At 41.1% G+C, this 19219-nt stretch overlaps 1 protein-coding gene across 2 annotated transcripts in view; it reads right to left on the bottom strand.

Moving 5' to 3' along the window:
* Window positions 1-19219, bottom strand: part of LOC105466226 (DExD-box helicase 50) — a 54640-nt gene that overhangs the window by 12927 nt on the left and 22494 nt on the right. Inside the window, exons 9-14 of one of the 2 annotated variants that reach the window (XM_071069653.1) lie at window positions 9942-10103; window positions 9383-9502; window positions 8266-8339; window positions 7582-7741; window positions 3175-3309; window positions 552-596 (exon numbers count right to left, since the gene is read on the bottom strand). In XM_071069653.1, the coding sequence (XP_070925754.1) occupies window positions 552-596; window positions 3175-3309; window positions 7582-7741; window positions 8266-8339; window positions 9383-9502; window positions 9942-10103 (696 nt within the window). Of the gene's footprint in view, window positions 1-551; window positions 597-652; window positions 1007-3174; window positions 3310-7581; window positions 7742-8265; window positions 8340-9382; window positions 9503-9941; window positions 10104-19219 lie in introns of those variants that run through there. The other variant, XM_071069654.1, reaches the window with a different exon arrangement.

The raw sequence follows: 19219 nt of genomic DNA, 5'->3' as shown, positions 1-19219 counted from the left end.
AGGCCAGGAGTTCAAGACCAACCTGTGCTACAGACTCTGTCTCTACAAAATTTTTTTAAAAAATTAGCCAGGCATGGGGCCAGGAGCAGTGGCTCACACCTGTAATCCCAGCACTTTGGGAGGCCGAGGCGGGTGGATCACCTGAGGTCGGGAGTTTCAGACCAGCCTGACCAACATGGAGAAACCCCATCTCTACTTAAAAAAAAAAAAAAAAAAAGAAAGTTATCCGGGTGTGGTGGCACATGTTAGCCAGGAATAGTGGCACATGCCTTGTAGTCCTAGCTACTTGGGAGTCTGAGGTGGGAGGATAACTTCAGCCCAGGAATTCAAGGTTGCAATGAGTTATGATCATGCCACTGCACTCCAGACTGAGAGAGACTCCATCTCTTTAAAAATACATTTAAGTTTAAGACAGACTAGTTATTTTATATTAAGGAATTCTTCATTGATTTAGGCATGATAATGACATTGTGACTATGATTCCCAAAATATCCCAATCTAAATGTTAGAGAATGTACTCAACTATTTAAAAGATAAAATTTTAAAAATACCTGTAACCTTTCTGACTCAGTTGTGGGAACATCAAAGCAAACACCCTAAAAGCAAAACAAAGCAAAACATTTTAAATTACATGCATATGTGTGTTGATTTTTTTATTTTACTAATAATGCATGACTCAGTGGCTGCTTAATATATTTTCTAAATTTAAAAAGTTAACTAAACACATTATCCAATAAGAATTTACAACTACTGCTAAGAATCTAGAGTATTCTCTAGAAGAGTTTGTGTAGACACTGTATGTTGTTCCATGTGCCCTGTAAAATGATCCTTCTAATAAATTTCTTTTAAAATTTAATGACGGAAAGTTTCATTTATAAAGAGCTGCAATAGGCCAGGCGTGGTAGTTCATGAATCCCAGCACTTTTCGGAGGCCAAGGTGGACAGATTGTTTGAGTCCAGGAATTCGATCGAGACCAGCCTGGGCAATATAGGGAAAACCCCATCTCTACAAAAAAAAAAAAAAAGCAAAAATTATCCAGGTGTGGTGATGCATGACTGTAGTCCCAGCAACTCGGGAGGCTGAGGTGGGAGTGGGAGGATCACTTGGGTCTGGGAGGTGGAAGTGGCAATGAGCTGAGATCACGCCACTGCACTCCAGCCTAGGTGACAGGGTGAGACCCTGTCTCAAAAAAAAGAAAAAAGCTGCAATATTTATTAGATAAGAATTATATAACCCAAGATGTTTCTTCCACGGTCTTAGTTGTCAATAAGCTGAAAATTAATTTAACACTCAAGCATAGCAACTAGTTTGGCCTATATGTCTTGTTATTTTTTCCCTCCCCTCTACATTTTTTTCCTGAAAGTATGTATTTGTCTCATACTTGCCCCACATCCTTTTTTTTTTTTTTTTTTTTTTTTTTTGAGACAGAGTCTCGCTCTGTTGCTCAGGCTGGAGTGCAGTGGCGCAATCTCGGCTCACTGCAAGCTCCGCCTCCGGGTTCATGCCATTCTCCTGCCTCAGCCTCCCGAGTAGCTGGGACTACAGGCGCCCGCCACCACACCCAGCTAATTTTTTGTATTTGTAGTAGAGACGGGGTTTCACCGTGTTAGCCAGGATGGTCTCGATCTCCTGACCTCGTGATCTGCCCACCTTGGCCTCCCAAAGTGCTGAGATTACAGGCGTGAGCCACTGCACCCGGCCACCACATCCTTTTTAAAGGTAAGTAATATTAAACTTTGAGAGAGATGATTATTTGCAATAAACAATCTAGTTAATAAATTCCAAGCTAGAATGAACCTATACAGTAAAGTTAAATTAATAACATAACATCATTTTTCAAAACCATTAGAAGAAATCAGTCACAAGATTACAGTTTTAATTTTGCTATCTAAATGTATTAAAATATTTAATTCATATCATTAATTCATTAACAACGAAGAGCAGGGCACTTAAAAACTAACCTGCATGTCCCTCAAAATTATAGAGCTGCTTAACTACTGCAATCATAAGCTACTTAGTCTTACAAAATAAACACACATGCCAGGTGCAGTGGCTCAAGCCTGTAATCCCAGCACTTTGGGAGGCTGAGGCAGGTGAATCCTTTGAGCTCAGGAGTTCAAGACCAGCCTGGGCAACATGGCAAAATCCTGTCTTTACCAAAATAATAATAACAATGATAACAATATGGGCAGGGTATGGTGGCTCATGCCTGTAATCCCAGCACTTTGGGAGGGCATAGCACTTAGCTGGGCATAGTGGCGGGCGCCTGTAATCTCAGCTACTCAGGAGGCTGAGGCAGGAGAATTGCTTAAACCCAGGAGGCACAGGTTGCAGTGAGCCAAGATTGTGCCATTGCACTCCAGCCTGGGTGACAAGAGTGAAACTCTGTCTCAAAAATAAAAATAATAGGCCGGGCGCGGTGGCTCAAGCCTGTAATCCCAGCACTTTGGGAGGCCGAGACGGGAGGATCACGAGTTCAGGAGATCGAGACCATCTTGGCTAACACGATGAAACCCCATCTCTACTAAAAAAAATACAAAAAACTAGCCGGGCGAGGTGGCGGGCGCCTATAGTCCCAGCTACTCGGGAGGCTGAGGCAGGAGAATGGCATAAACCCAGGACGTGGAGCTTGCAGTGAGCTGAGATTCGGCCATTGAACTCCAGCCTGGGCGACAGAGCAAGACTTCGTCTCAAAAAAAAAAAATAAAAAAATTAAAAAATTAAAAAATAAAAATAATAATACAAAAAGGCTAGGTGCAGTGGCTCACACCTATAATCCCAGTAGTTTGGGAGTCCAAGACAAGAGGATCACTTGAGTCCCAGAGTTCAAGACCAGCCTGAGCAAATAGTGAGACCTCATCACTGTAAAGTAGTAAATAAATAAAATTTAGAGAAAAAAAAAAGAATAAACACATGTACACAACCACATACGGTATGTGGCAGAAACTTAGATAACTTGGGTATCAGATAGTCAAACTGAACAGAATGACTTACAGCTCTAGAGGAATGGGTTACATATATAATGCCCAAATTTATAACTGGAAACAAACTAACAAAGAGAAAACAGTATTATTCACGCCATTAGGCTTCAAAGAGGAAACAAAATTTGCTAGTGTTTGTAAACATTTGGGGTAGTTGATTAAAAAGCTTTTTAATTGTCTAGAAAAGCCTACCATATTTCCTTTCAGGAGGCACATTCTGGTAATCTGAGACACTGCATTACTACTCAGCTTTCTGTTAAGTTCTTTCCAAGCACAGCTGACATCCTGTATTTCCTCTAGGCTTTCCAGAGTCATGGTCACAAATCCCTTGAGGAATAAAAACCACATTATGTTTGGAAATAAATCATCAGCAGCAGTACAATGAAATTCTAACTCTATAATCCTTCAAGATGTAACTGTGCATTTCTTATGAGCCAAAAGTATATAACACTGCAGCTAAAAAAATTTTTTGAAACTACATTATTAGAATAGTGTTTACAGATAATTGAAAGTACTATCCTATGTATTGCTGCAAGACTCTATTTAATTCTAACCATTATGCTTTTTTTTTTTTTTTTTTTTTTTTTTTTGAGACGAAGTCTCGCTCTGTCGCCCAGGCTGGAGTGCAGTGGCCGCATCTCAGCTCACTGCAAGCTCCGCCTCCCGGGTCTATGCCATTCTCCTGCCTCAGCCTCCCGAGTAGCTGTGACTACAGGCGCCCGCCACCTCACCCGGCTAGTTTTTTGTATTTTTTAGTAGAGACGGGGTTTCACCGTATTTAGCCAGGCTGGTCTCGATCTCCTGACCTTGTGATCCGCCCGTCTCGGCCTCCCAAAGTGCTGGGATTACAGGCTTGAGCCACCGCGCCCGGCCTACCATTATGCTTTAAGAGAGAATTAAGAATTAAGCAAACCAGAGCCAAGAAAGACAACATGGAAGTGAAGAATTAAGGAAATGTTGAGGGAGTCAAAGTCAGCTTGGAGTGAAAACCTTGGCTAGGTGTGGTGGCTCACACCTGTAATCTCAGCACTTTAGGAAACCAAGGCGGGAGGGTCACTTGAGCCCGGGAGTTGAGACCAGCCTAGGCAACATGGTGAAATGCCATTGCTACAAAAAAAAAAAAAAAAAAAATTAGCCAGGCATGGTGGCGCACTGCTACAGTCCCAGCTACTCGGGAGGCTTGAGCCCAGGAGCCCAGGAGGCAGAGGTTGCAGTGAGCCAAGAGGGCACCACTGCACTCCAGCCTGGGTGACAGAACTAGACCCTGTCTCAAATAAATAAATAAATAAATAAATAAATAAATAAATAAATACAACATAAATTTCTTTAACCTTTTTTTTTTTTTTTAAAGACAGGGTCTCGCTCTGTCACCCAGGCTGGAATGCAGTGGCATGATCTCAGCTCACTGCACCCTCAACCTTCTGGGCACAAGCAATCCTCTCACCTCAGCCCCACAAGCATCAGGAACTACAGGTGTGTGCCACCATGCTGTGCTAATTTTTGTATTTTTAGTAGAGACGGGGTTGCTCAGGTTGATCTTGAACTTCTGGACTCAGTCTGCCTGCTTCAGCCTCCCAAAGTGCTAGGATTACAGGCATGAGCCACCATGCCTGACCAATTTCTTTAAACTTTTGAAGGACTGTTACATAAGCCAAAATTATTTGTTCTGTAAAGCTTCACTAATTGCAAAAGAATCAACATTAAGAAGATATGGGGATGCATTCAGCAAACAAATATTTATTGAGTGCCCCCTATGTATGTGCCACAGACTGTACTAGGTGCTAGAGATTCAGCAATAAGTAGTCCTTTCTCTCATGGAGAGTAGATTCTAGTGCATGTGCATGTACCTACACCTGTATGTGGGGTTGGGTGGGTACACAGTAAACAAGCAAATATATCGAATATCATATAGTAAGCATCACAAATAGGAATAAAGCAGCGCTTAGAGAACAAAGAGTACAGGGAGGAGTAAGCTATTTTAGAGTGATCAAGAAAGACCTCTCTGGTATGATATTTGAGCAGAGACCAGAATGAAGTAAAGGAGTAAGCAACATGGTTATTAGAGGGAAAGAACATTCAAGACAATGAAAGTAAGCGCAAAGGCCTTGTGTAATAGTTAAGTTTATGTCTGAGGAAAACCAAATAGGTTAGGGTGTCTGAAATAAGAAAGGGGAGAGTGATAAGAGATTATATCAAGGAGACAGCAAGAGGAAAAGCCTATAGAACATTCATGATAAAGACTGGATTTTGGTTTAACCCATGAAAGAAATTTAAAGCCACTAACACCCTGTTTCTAAGATATTTAATCAGAGATTAAATGACCCATCTGCCAAAGAGGGATTCTTTATTGGATGAGGGTTGAGACTAAATAACTTCTTAGGTACTTCTTAGCTCAAATCTCAATGCTTTCTAAAGATATATGTTTTAAATACTGTCTTAAGAAGCATTTGGTGGGTTATTAGGGATAGGATATTTGCTCAATGCTAAAGTATCACCCCACAAGTTACTAATTACAGAAAGTAAAATACACCTTTAAAATATGGCAGTTTCCATCTTAAACAAATGCTCAAACTAAGCATTACTAGTACTGGAACAACCTAACATTTTATGCCTCTTGATGTGATGCAGTATGAGGTACATATTAACTATAAAGTACCCTTGCCAAAAATATTTAACCTAAATATAAAAACCAAGCTTTGATATTACTTCCAGTTTAAAAGAGGATAAAGGCAAAAGTTAAATGATGTTTGAAGAGATTCGGACAAATTCAGACAGTGAGATACTATACCAAACAACCGACCTAGACTCTTCACCAAATCAATATCAGAAAAAAATTAAAAAGATGGGAAAACAGTTCCAGACTAAAAAAGACTAAAGAGACATAATACCAAATGTAACATATTTAACTAGATTCTGAATTTTTAAAAAGATACATACAAACAGGTATATGTATACATACGGATAAATGGAATGGAGCCCAATAAGTCACTCGAAGCAAAATGACATTTAGCTAAACTATTAACATCTACCAGACAGAAACCATCAGATACCCCAGCTGCATTCATTTGCGCTACACCAAATAAGTCACATCCAAGTGAACCTGCCCTGCCCTTTTTGTTCCCTCCTACCCATCACAGGGATGTGCTGCCCAAAATTAGTCTGTTCTGTTATTTGAAAATCCCACCAGCAGGCTCTAGTCTTATAGATGTCTCCAGGACCAGGCTCGCTAACTCTCTCTCTCCACTCAGACATAAAAGAACTCTTATTTAAAATTCACTTCACCAAGAAACTCCCCTCACTTACACTTGAATAAGTAAAAAATATCTGAGCTACCTGCACCAATGGTTCTGGTGTGGTATGTTTTGGCACGTGATACGAACCTGGTAGCAGGCGAGTTCAGATGGTGTCACACTTACACAACCCCTCCACACACACACAGGCATTTACTTACTTTGCATGCTACTGTGTTAATTGTGCAGAGTCTATTTCTTACTTTGCAGGATTCCATGGAAACTTACAAAATGAAATGCAGGTTCTGGTATACAAGTTTCAGTTAACAAAGGTCTGTGCAAAGTAAGCACTTCCTATATTTCTCTCCAAATACCCAGACAGACATTTTCAGGATAATGAGAAAAAAATGGATATAAACTAAATATTAGATGATAATACAGAACTATCATTACTTTTCACAGATAAGCTTATTAGATTGTGGTTATGTAGCAGAATATCCTTATTCTCAGAGGATGCATGTTGAAATATTTAGGGATGATATCACAGTGTTTCAACTTACTTTCAAATGGTTTAGGAAAAAAATACAGGCCGGGTGAGGTGGCTCACGCCTGTAATCCCAGCACTTTGGGAGGCTGAGGAGGGTGGATCACCTGAGGTCAGGAGTTTGAGACCAGCTTGACCAATATGGTGAAACTCCATCTCTATTAAAAATACAAAAATTAGCTGGGCGTGGTGGCATGTGCCTGTGGTCCCAGCTACTCAGGAGGCTGAGACAGGAGAATTGCTTGAACCTGGGAGGCAGAGGTTGCAGTGAGCCAAGATCGCGCAATTGCACTCCAGCCTGGGCAACAGAACAAGACTCCATCTCAAAAAATATATATATACTTATAAAGTTATAAAGCAAGAAGGAAGATATTGAATGGTTCCTAAAACAAAGAAATGATAAATGTTTAAGACGATGGATATGCTAATGACCCTGATCTGATCCCTATACACAGTATGTATTGAAACATCACTACATACCCTTTAAATTTGTACAATTATTACATGTCATATTTTTTAAAAAATTACATATTAAGAGCTCAAAAAGGATATAAAGCAAATGATACACACTATTAACAGTTGAATCTAGGTGGATTGTATGTGGTTACTGCATTATTCTTTCAGTTTTTCTGTGGATTTGAAAAATTTGGAAGAGGTGATTGTCAAAAAAGGATTTATTAGAGAGTAGAAATAAAGAGACCAGTTTCTCATAGAGCAAAACAGTTTTTTTCTGCACAAAAAGCACAGTAATTCACTATACAATATTTACTATAGTTCAATTTTAACCTTTTCCCACTCAAGTACAATTTTCTCACAGATTTCTACCTTATCAGAGGTGATCAAAGATCGTGGTTCGAAGCTTGATGCACCAGAAATGTGGGCTAAAGCTGCAGCCAATGCATCCACTGCCCCTTTCTCTTCTATCAGTCTCTGAGCTGATGGTCGGAAAAAATCAACAGCAGCATAAGAAACGGAAGCCAGAGACCTATGGTTTAAAAATAGTATTCTTGGTCAAGACACAGGGAAAAAATAAAAGATAAGAGGATAAATGGGAAAAAGAAAGAGTAATTTTTTTTTTTTTTTTTGAGACAGAGCCTTGCTCTGTCACCCAGTCTGGAGTGCACTGGCCTGATCTTGGCTCACTGCAGCCTCAACCTCCCGGGCTCAAGCGATCCTCCCGCCTCAGCCTTCCAAGTAGCTGGGACTACAGGTGCATGCGCCACCATTCCTGGCTAATCTTTGTATTTTTTGTAGAGACAAGGTTCCGCCATGTTGGCCAAGCTAGTCTCAAACTCCTAAGCTCAAGCAATCTGCCCACCTCAGCCTCCCAAAGTGCTGGAATTACAGACATGCACCACAGTGCCCAGCCACATTTTTATATTTTAATATAACTAAATGTCTGCTGGTAAAACTGGTGATTAAAATTTTCCGCTATTTAAACAGGGAGAGCTTACAGATGAATAGCCTAATACAAAAGAAACAATTATTCAGCAAGTTCAGAAAGCATACCTGATGGCATCCATGCTTTTAGATTTAACTAAATCCATTGTAGAAGGAACACCTACACGTTTAAAAGTAATTCCCTGAAAATGAAAGAGTTACATTAAAGAAAAATGGAAGTCTTTACAATTAATTCCTAAATTAATATTTTAATAGTTCGTTGAATTTCTATTTCTTGGAGTTAAAGATTTCATAGCCCTAGCAGATTAAAAGATCTGTTTTGTTTTTTTTTTTCGTTTTTGAGACAGATTCTTGCTCTGTTGCCCAGGCTGGAGTGTGGTGGCGTGATCTTGGCTCACTGCAACCTCCACCTCCCAGGTTCAAGCAATTCTCCTGCCTCAGCCTCCCTAGTAGCTGGGATTACAGGTGCCTGCCACCATGCCCAGCTAATTTTGGTATTTTTAGTAGAGATGGGGTTTCACCATGTTGGGCAGGCTGGTCTTAAACTCCTGACCTCAAGTGATCTGCCCGTCTCCACCTCCCAAAGTGCTGGGATTACAGGCGTGAGCCACTGCACCCAGCCAAGATCTGTTTTTTTCTAATAAATAATCAATTACAAATTTCAGAAAGAGAAAAATAATTTTTTGAATTGCCCCTTAGTTACAATCACGGAATTTCACTTGTAAAACAAGCCTGATTTAAAAAAAAAAAAAAAAAAAAAAAAGATGTTTAAATCTATCAGCTTTTTCCTTATTTTACAAAGTATATGAAATAGCATATAAAAACACATAAAATTAGGAAAAACTGAAAATTCAGACCACAGAAAACGTACAGTTTCTAAAGAAACTTGTACCATTACTTAAAAGAATCGTAACTATTATTCCAAGACAATCTTTTAGTCACCCATTTACAATGCTGGACTAAGAAGCAGTGAAATCACAATGCACTTCTGATTTTGAAGAGAGAAATTCAAGGAAAAGATGAGAAAGTCAGCTCCACTGTCTTCAAAATAAAAGCTGTATTAAAGTCTTGAAGCTAATATAAATTTAGATCTCCGCAGGCTTCACATCCAAATGCAGCTTAAATTGAGAAAAGTTATGAAGACCTACTTGTGAGAATAATTATAAGAACTCTCTTTTAAGGCACCATTTAGACAATAAGTCTGAAATAATTTAACTCTACTTACTGCTTTTTGTTCCACATATCTTAGTTGACCTCTTTCTCTTGGTTGATAAAAACATATACAAATCCCTGTCCGTCCAGCTCTACCTGTGCGTCCAGAGCGATGGATATAGGACTCAACATCCTAAAGATTATAAGAGGTAATACTTTTTAAAACTCTAGCAAGTTCCAGTTATTCTGGAATCCAAATAATAATGTTAATAATAATATATTTATTTCAATCCTGTTGCCCTTTTCAACATTCCAAACAATTATATGTGTGGATTTTGGGGTAAAAGCAATATGATTTAAAACCTTTTAATCCACCTCATCCCAGGTTTCTTTACATGGCAACTTTTTAAAATTCTCTGCCTGATTTTGTTGCTCCATGCTTCAAATCCAAACAACAGAGTTAATCATCTGCAAAGGTATCAGAATCTGATCAATTTAATATCACACTAACAAAAAATGGCTAAGAGCAAGAAGAGATGACATATTTTTCACATCCCAAGCAATATGTTGTAAATCAAATGGTAATTTATAAAATTGCTCTTATTTTTCCCAAATCAAATCCCATTTCCTACCTGAGGAGGAGAACTTTGAATCACCAGGTCAACTTCAGGAATGTCCAAACCACGGGCAGCCACATTGGTTGCCACCAAAACTTTAAAACTACCTTCTCTGAAGCCCTTTAGTGTAATTTCTCTTTGTGACTGTGCAATGTCCCCATGTAAACACTGGGCATTCTATTTGAGAAAGGGGGAGAAAATTAAGTGTACAGTTCATACTTGCAACTGATAGCACCGCAACATCATCTAGTCTGTGCTCCTTTTGCATGTTTTTAAATCTTATTTTGGTAATTTTAACAACGCATGCTTACTGTTTAAAAAAAGTCAAATATGACAGAAAATATTTAACATAAAATGTAAAAGCTTCCCTAATACTAGTCACTTAGAAATAATTCACTGCTAAGAGTTTGGTAAATATTCTGTCAGACTTTTTTTTTTTCCCCCAGACAGTTTCACTCTTACTGCCCAGGCTGGAGTGCAATGGAGTGATCCCGGCTCACTACAACCTCCACCTTCCGAGTTCAAGTGATTCTCCTGCCTCAGCCTCCCGAGTAGCTGGGATTACAGGTGCCTGCCACCATGCCCAGCTAATTTTTGTATTTTTAGTAGAAACAGGGTTTCACCATGTTGATCAGGCTGGTCTTGAACTCCTGACCTCAGGTGATCCGCCAGCCTCAGCCTCCCAAAGTGCTGTGATTACAGGTGTGAGCCACCACACCTGGCCACTTTTTTTTTTTTTAAATACACACATACATTACACAAGCATATACTATGACTTTATGTATTTATTTATAACATGAGATATTACATAGGTAGGGTTTTATAACCTACTTTATAAATTTAGTGTATCTTAGCTATCCACATCTACAGATAAAATGCTACTTAATTTTTTTAAACTGTATATAATTTATTCATATGGATCCCACTGATGAACTTTTGGGCTGTATTCAAATTTTCACCTTTAGAAACAATGCTGCAATGGGCCAGGCGCGGTGGTTCATGCCTGTAATCCCAGAACTCTGGGAGGCCAAGACAGGCAGATCACCTGAGGTCAGGAGTTTGAGACCAGCCTGGCCAACATGGTGAAACCCTGTCTCTACTAAAAATACAAAAAAATAGCCGGGTGTGATGGCAGGCACCTGTAATCCCAGCTACTTGGGAGGCTGAGGCAGGAGAATTGCTTGAACCTGGGAAGCGAAGGTTGCAGTGAGCTGAGATCATGCCATTGCACTCCAGCCTGGGGGACAAGAATGAAGCTTTGTTTCAAAAAAAAAAGAAAGAAAGAAAGAAAGAAAGAAAGAAACAATATTGCAATGAACAACTTTGTACTTGTATCTCTGGATGCCTCAGTATCTGTATATTTCAGTAGGATATATATCTAGAAGTTGAATTTCTGGGCCAAAAATTATGAACACGTAGCATTTTAACAGAAACTGTATTATAAAAAAAACTGTATTACAAAAAAAGTTGTGTACCTTTTATTCTTCAATACTCTGTGAGTATTTATTTCATCATACCCCACCCAGCTTGTATATTATAAATCATTGTAATCTTTGTGAATTTAATAGGCAAAAATAATTTCCCAATGATGTTTTAATTTACATGTCTGTAATTTTTAGTGATGCTGAACCGATTTATATTAGGTTGATCTTCATCTCTGCTGTAAATTTCCTGGTATTGTAAATACACTTCCTAGTATTCCTGGCCACTATATTAAAGTCAAAAAGTTCATAACAATGATCAGGCCGGGCTCAGTGGCTCAGGCCTATAAACCCAGCACTTTGGGAGGCTGACATGGGTGGATCACTTGAAGTCAGGAGTTCAAGACCAGCCTGGCCAACATGGTGAACCCTCATCTCTACTAAAAATACAAAGATTAGCCAGGTGTGGTGGTGCATGCCTGTAATCTCAGCTACTCGAGAGGTTGAGGCAGGAGAATCATTTGAACCCGGGAAGTGAAAGTCGCAGTGAGCCATAATCACTCCACTGCACTCTAGCCTGGGCGGCAGAACGAGACTCCGTCTCAAAAAACAAAAGTTCACAACAATAATTTAACCCCAACAGTATTTCAGCCTTGGTATCTAAATAGTTTAATGCATACATGAATGAATTCAGTGAGCACTTGCTATCTGTCTGAATTATACCTGGTTCTAGAACATTCATAAAGAAACACGACTCTGGGGCCACCAGCTGACAGACATCTTCAATAAATATGACGTGTGCTATCACAGGTGTAGGTTCAGAGTGCTACAGGAATACTTAAGAGGGAAATCTAACTCAATCTTGTTTGAGGGGAAAGCAGCCCTGAAGCTGACACCTAACATCATAAGGAACCACTAGGTAAAAGAAGGAGCAGAAGGCTAGGGAGATCCTGGTAGAAGAAATATCATACATAAAGAGTGGGGAGTGAAACCTACAAATATTTGAGCACTGCTGAAACAGAGTGAAAAGGGAGCGGGGGTGAGAGGATAGGGAGTGAGAGATGATATTGGAATAGAATATAAACTTTATCCTGAGGACAATATGAAACAATTGAATGATTATAAGCAGGAAAATATCATGAACATATTAAATTATACGACCGGGCACAGTGGCTCATGCCCGTAATCCCAGCACTTTGGGAGGCCAAGGCAGGCGGATCACCTGAGGTCAGGAGTTTGAGACCAACATGGTGAAACCCCGTCTCTACTAAAAGTACTAAAAAAGTAGCCGGGTGTGGTGGCGAGTGCCTGTAATCCCAGAGACTCATGAAGCTGAGGCAGGAGAATCACTGGAACCTGGGAGGCGGAGGTTGCAGTGAGCCGAGATTGTGCCACTGCACTCCAGCCAGGGCGACAGAGCAAGATTCTATCTCTCTTTATATATATATATATATATATATATATAAATTTTTTTTTTTAGGTTCTGTCACCCACCCACCAGCCTGGGTGACAGAGCAATACCCTGTTTCTAAAAAAGGAAATAAAGAGTTATCAGTGGCCTCACTAAGGTGGTGGCAATAACCACCTATTACTCCACAAATATATAATGACCTACAACATGTTGGGCACTAGGGATAAAAAAGTGAACAAAAATAAGACTGCTGCCAGGCGTAGTGGCTCACGCCTGTAATCCCAGCACTTTTGGAGGCCGAGGTGGGAGGATCACGAGGTCAGGAAATCGAGACCACAGTGAAACCCCATCTCTACTAAAAATAGAAAAAATTAGCCAGGCGTGGTGGCAGGCGCCTGTAGTCCCAGCTACTCGGGAGGCTGAGGCAGGAGAATGGCGCAAACCCGGGAGGCGGAGTTTGCAGTGAGCCGAGATTGTGCCACTGCACTCCAGCCTGGGTGACAGAGCGAGACTCTGTCTCAAAAAAAAAAAAAAAAAAAAAGACTGCTTCTGTCCTCATAGTCTTCATATCCTGGTCAGAAAGATGGACATTAATCAAATAATTAGGCACACAAATAAATTTAGACAATGAATGTAATGGATGATGCACGGGTCTAAGAGGCAATGAGGCTTTATAAGAGGACAACCTGACCTAGCTTGGGGCAAGAAAGGATTCCCTAAAAAGTGATGCTTTGGACTGAGATCTGAAGAATGAGTAGGAGTTGTTAGGCAAGGTAGACTACAAATTCAAGAGCTGACCAGCATTGTGGCTCATGCCTATAATCCCAGCACATTGGGAGGCCAAGGTGGGAGGACTGCTGGAACCCAGGAGTTAAAGACCAGCCTAACAGCCGTGCGAGGTGGCGGGTGCCTGTAGTCCCAGCTACTTGGGAGGCTGAGGCAGGAGAATGGCGTAAACCTGGGAGGCGGAGCTTCCAGTGAGCTGAGATTCCGCCACTGCACCCCAGCCTGGGTGACAGAGCAAGACTCCGTCTCAAAAAAAAAAAAAAAAGACCAGCCTAGGCTACATAAGGATATACCACCTCTATAAAAAAGAAAAAGTTAGCCAGGTGTAGGGGCACACACGTGTCATCCCAGCTACTTGAGAGGCTGAGGTGGGAGGATCACTTGGTCCCAAGCCGTTGAGGCTCCAATAAGCCATTGCGCCACTGTACTCCAGGCTAGGAGACAGAGTGAGACCCTGTCTCTACCCAGAAAAAAAAAAAAAAAAAACCATGGCATGTATGGAGTGTGTGCACAAAATGAAAAAATGAGAGGGAAGTATAAGATGAGGCTGGAAAGGTAAGTAGGGGCTACACCATAACTGAATTCAAGAACTACTAGTTGACGAAATTGCAAGGACATACTCAAGGGAGTAGAAATTATGTATAAAGGAAAGAGATACATTATACACGATTCTCAGATTTTTAGATTTTGCAACTGGTATAAGAAATAAATGGAGGCTGGACACGGTGGCTCCTGCCTGTATTCCCAGCACTTCGGGAGGGCAAGGCCCGTGGATCACCTGAGATCAGGAGTTTGAGACCAGCCTGGTCAATGTGGTGAAACCCTGTTTCTACTAAAAATACAAAAATTAGCCAGGCATGGTGGCGGACACCTGTAATCTCAGCTACTCAGGAGGCTGAGGCAGGAGAATCACTTGAACCCGCAAGGCAGAGGTTGCAGTGAGCTGGGATCACATCACTGGACTCCAGCTTGGGCAACAAGAGCGAAACTCCATCTCAAAACAAGAAAAAAGAAAGAAAGAAAGAAATGGACCAGGCTGCTTTGGGAGGCCGAGGTGGGCGGATTACTTGAGGTCAGGAGTTCCAGACCAGCCTGGCCAACAGGCAAAACCCTGTCTCCACTAAAAATACAAAAATTAGCCGGGCGTGGTGGTGCATGCCTGTAATCCCAGCTACTAGGGAGGTTGAGGGAGGAGAATCACTTGAACGCGGGGGCGGAGGACGGACTTTTCAGTTAGTCGAGATCACACCACTGCACTCCAGCCCCCATCTCAAAAAAAAAAAAAAAATGAGGCCGGGTGCAGTGGCTCACGCCTATAATCCCAGCACTTTGGGAAGGCAAGGTGGGCGGATCATGAGGTCAAGGGATTGAAACAATCCTGGCCAAAATGGTGAAAAACTCGTCTCTACTAAAAATACAAAAATTAGCTGGGTGTGGTGATGTGCATCTGTAGTTCCAGCTACTCAGGAGACTGAGGCAGGAGAATCGCTTGAACCCGGGAGGCGGAGCTTGCAGTGAGCCGAGATCTGGCCACTGCACTCCAGCCTGGGCGGCAGAGCGAGACTCCGTCTCAAAAAAAAAAAAAAAAAAAAAAGAAAAAGAAAGAAAGAAATGGACAAGGCTGGGCGCAGTGGCTCATACCTGTAATCTGAGTACTTTGGGAGGCCGAGGTGGGCGGATCACTTGAAGTCAGGAGTTCCAGACCAGCCTGGCCAGCATGGTGAAACCCCGTCTCCACTAACAATACAAAAATTAGTGGGGCATGGTGGCACACACCTGTAATACCAGCTATTGGGGAGGTTGAGGCAGGAGAACCGCTTGAACCCGGGAGGCAGAGGATGCAGTGAGCCGAGATCATGCCACTGCACTCCAGCCTAGTAAAAAAGCAAGACTCCGTCTTAAAAAAAAAAAGAAATAAACAGAACACTTTAAACCATAGGAGACAGAATCCAAAAATACTATGTAGCTGGCTGGATGGCCAAGGGTAAGGAATAAATTCAAGAGTGATACACAAATTTCTGGTTTAAACAACGGATAATGCTAGAGACAGACTGCGTATAGGAGTGTAGAAAGTTAATTAATTTAGGTTTAGAAACATACAGGTTGGTGTGTCTGTAGCCAGTAGGTCTAGTATTCTTGAGGCAGATCCCAGTGAGAAAAAGATTTGCCTATCATTAGCGTATACTCAATAACTGGAGCCATAGGAGTGATTAGATCTATCTATACATATCTATACTTCTATATTCCTATACTAATTGACTCCTTGCTTCAAGAAAATAAATGCAGTATGCAAAATGTTTTAAATAAACTTTTTTTTTTTTTTTAAATAAAACAGAGACGAAGTCTCACTATGTTGCCCAGGCTGGTTTTAAACTCCTGAGCTCAAGTGATCCTCCTGCCTTGGCCTCCCAAAGTGCTGGGATTACAGACATAAGCCATCGTGCCTGGCACATCTAAATCTTAAAATGGTACAAAAGAAAGAAATGTTTAATACCACCTTTTTAATTTTATTTATTTATTTTGGAGACAGGGTCTCACTCTGTCACCCAGGGTGGAGTGCAGTGGCATGATCATTGCTCACCGTAGCCTCGACCTCCCGGACTCAAGAAATGCTTCTCACTTCAGCCTCCTCAGTAGCTTGGACCACAGGTGTGTCCCACCACACCTGGGCAATTTTTTTATTTTTTGTAGAGACAGTCTCGCGATGTTTCCCAGGCCGCTTTTGAATGCCTGGCCTCAATAAATTTTCCTGTCTTGGCTTCCCAGGGAAATTCTTTTAATTTCGAAAACATCCTTTTATTATTATTTTATTTTATTTTAATTTATTTTATTTTATTGAGACACAGTTTCACTCTGTCTCTTAGGCTAGAGTACAGTGGTGCACAATCTCAGCTCACTGCAACTGCCACCTCCTGGGTTCAAGTAATTCTCATGCCTTAGCCTCCCAAGTAGCTGGGATTACAGGCACGTGCCACCAATTTTTGTGTTTTTAGTAGATGTGGGGTTTCACCATGTTCGCCAGGCTGATCTCAAACTCCTGATCTCAAGTGATCCACCCGCCTCAACCTCCCAAAATACTGGGATTACCGGTGTGAGCCGCCAAGCCTGGCCTTATTCATTTATCTTTAAGAGATGGAATCCTGCTCTGTTGCCCAAGCTACAGTGCAATGGCAAAATCATAGCTCATTACAACCTCAAAATACTGGGCTAAGAGATCCTCCCACCTCAGCCTCCTGAGTAGCTAGAATCACAGGCATGAACCATGGCAGCCAGCTCAAAAGTATCCCTTTAAATAGGAAGCTTAATTAATACAATTTCCATAACACACTTTAAGATGCTTAATTTATGCATAAGACTCCCATTAAAAATATATCTACTATATAAATGAAATGCCCACGCTAGTCTCAAATTCCTGGACTCAAGCAATCTTTCTACCCTGGCCTCCCAAAGTGCTGGGATAACAGGCATGGGCCACCACACCTGGCTAATATATATATATATATTTTTAATTTACTTTTTCTTCACCAAAAGCAGATACTTGAAATACCACTTCGTAAGAACAGGACAATATATATACATAAGTATGTGTACATATGTACGTAGGTACAAAATTATGCTAGTAAGTAGCACAACTAAGATTCAAACCCCAATCTGACTCCCAAGTCTGTGCTATTAATCACTATTCTTTTTTCTTCCATGAAAAATATGTAGAGTAAGAATCAGATCCATGAGGAACGCCAATATTTAAAGTACAGACAAGAATACAAAAAGATCAGCAGGAACCGGGAAAGGTTAGCCAAAGAAGAAAATAGACCTGCGTGGTTATCATATAACCCAAGTTAAGAAAAATATTTCAAGAAAAGAAACACCCAATTTTTGAAAGAAAGTTATAAACAAATATACTTTAAATAAGTTGGACAGTTTTTCATAGTGAATTTTTCAATTGCAACACAGGTTTTTTTTCTCATGCCTTTAATCCCAGCACTTTGGGAGGCCAAGGTGGGAAGACTGCTTGAGGCTAAGAGTTCAAGAACAGTCTGGGTAACACAAGGAGATCCTGTCTCTACAAAAAATAAAAAATTAGAAAGGTGTCGTGGTGCATGCCTGTAGTCCCAGCTTGTTGGGAGGCTGAGGTGGGAGAATCACCGGAGCCTGGGAGATTGGGGCTGCAGTGAGTCATGATCACACCACTGCACTTCAGCCTGGGTGACAGAGTAAGACCCTGTCTAAAAACAAAACAAAACAAAACAAAACAAAAAAACACAGGGTTTTTTTTACTTGATAATTTGTCCTAAGAGGAACATACTACATTCATAGTATCAGCGATGGTTTCCAGGTCTCCAACTTTTGAGTAATTTTTTTTCCAAACGTGTGTGTGTGTGTGTGTGTTTCTCTCTTTGTGAGAGACACAGACTGTTTAACGATTCATTCATTCATTCATTCATTCATTCATTCATTCAGAGAGGGGGTTCTTGCTGTGTTGCCTGGGGCTTAATAGATCCTCCCGCCGCAACCTCCTGAGTAGCCGGAATTACAAGTGCACAACCAAACCCAGCTGTTTAGAATTTAGAAGGCATTCGTTTCTGGGGGAAACCAAGTAAAATCTGACTTTTTACAAGTAAATTACAATTTTAAACTAAAAAAAAAAGCAACTATTCAGGTTCTCTGGTTAATCCATAAAATCCCATATAACTCGTAATGAGATACTACTAGTATGTTCTACCTAAATAGAAAAGTCACCCAGCAGAATGGAGAATAGAGAATTCCATTCTCCAAATCACAGAAACAGATTATTGTCCACTGAAAGGAGAATTCTCCCCCAGCCTTTGTAGCAAGGCAATTTCTTCAAGATTAAAAAATGGCTTCTGCAAGACAACTGCTACTGAGTATTTTAAAGCAATGAAAAGAAAAGTAAATCAATTACCCTCTACCACTCTTTCACTATTTAGCAAATATCTGTTTATAGAGGACTTTATTTTATTTTATTTTTTTTTGAGATGGAGTCTCACTCTGTCGCCCAGGCTAGAGTTCAGTGGCGTGATCTCGGCTCACTGCAACCTCCGACTCCTGGGTTCATGTCATTCTCCTGACTCAGCCTCCCAAGTAGCTGGGACTACAGATGCCCACCACCACGCCCAGTTAATTTTTTCTATTTTTCAGTAGAGACGGGGTTTCACCGTGTTAGCCAGGATGGTCTCGATCTCCTGACCTCATGATCCGCCCGCATCGGCCTCCCAAAGTGCTGGGATTACAGGTGTCAGGCACCGCGCCCGGCCTTTTTTTACTTTTTTAAGAGACAGGGTCTCACTTTGTCGCCCAGGCTGGAATGCAGTATCATGTTCATAGCTCACTGCAACCTCTAACTCCTGGGCTCAAGCAATCCTCTTGCCTTAGCCTCCCAAGTAGACAGGAATACAGGAACATGCCACCACACCTGGCTAATTTTTTTTTTTTTTTTTTGAGACAGAGTCTTGCTCTGTTGCCCAGGATGGAGTGCAGTGGTGCGATCTCGGCTCACTGCAACCTCTGCTTCCCAGGTTCAAGTGATTCTCGTCCTTCAGCCTCCCAAGTAGCTGGGACCACAGGTGTGCACCACCACACTTGGCTAATTTTTTGTATTTTAGTGGAGGCCGAGTTTCACCATGTTGCACAAGGTGGTCTCGAACTCCTGAGCT

This window comes from Macaca nemestrina, chromosome 9, assembly GCF_043159975.1.
Source record: "Macaca nemestrina isolate mMacNem1 chromosome 9, mMacNem.hap1, whole genome shotgun sequence".
Classification (NCBI taxonomy): Eukaryota; Metazoa; Chordata; class Mammalia; order Primates; family Cercopithecidae; genus Macaca; species Macaca nemestrina.
This window is presented reverse-complemented; position numbering and strand designations above follow the sequence as displayed.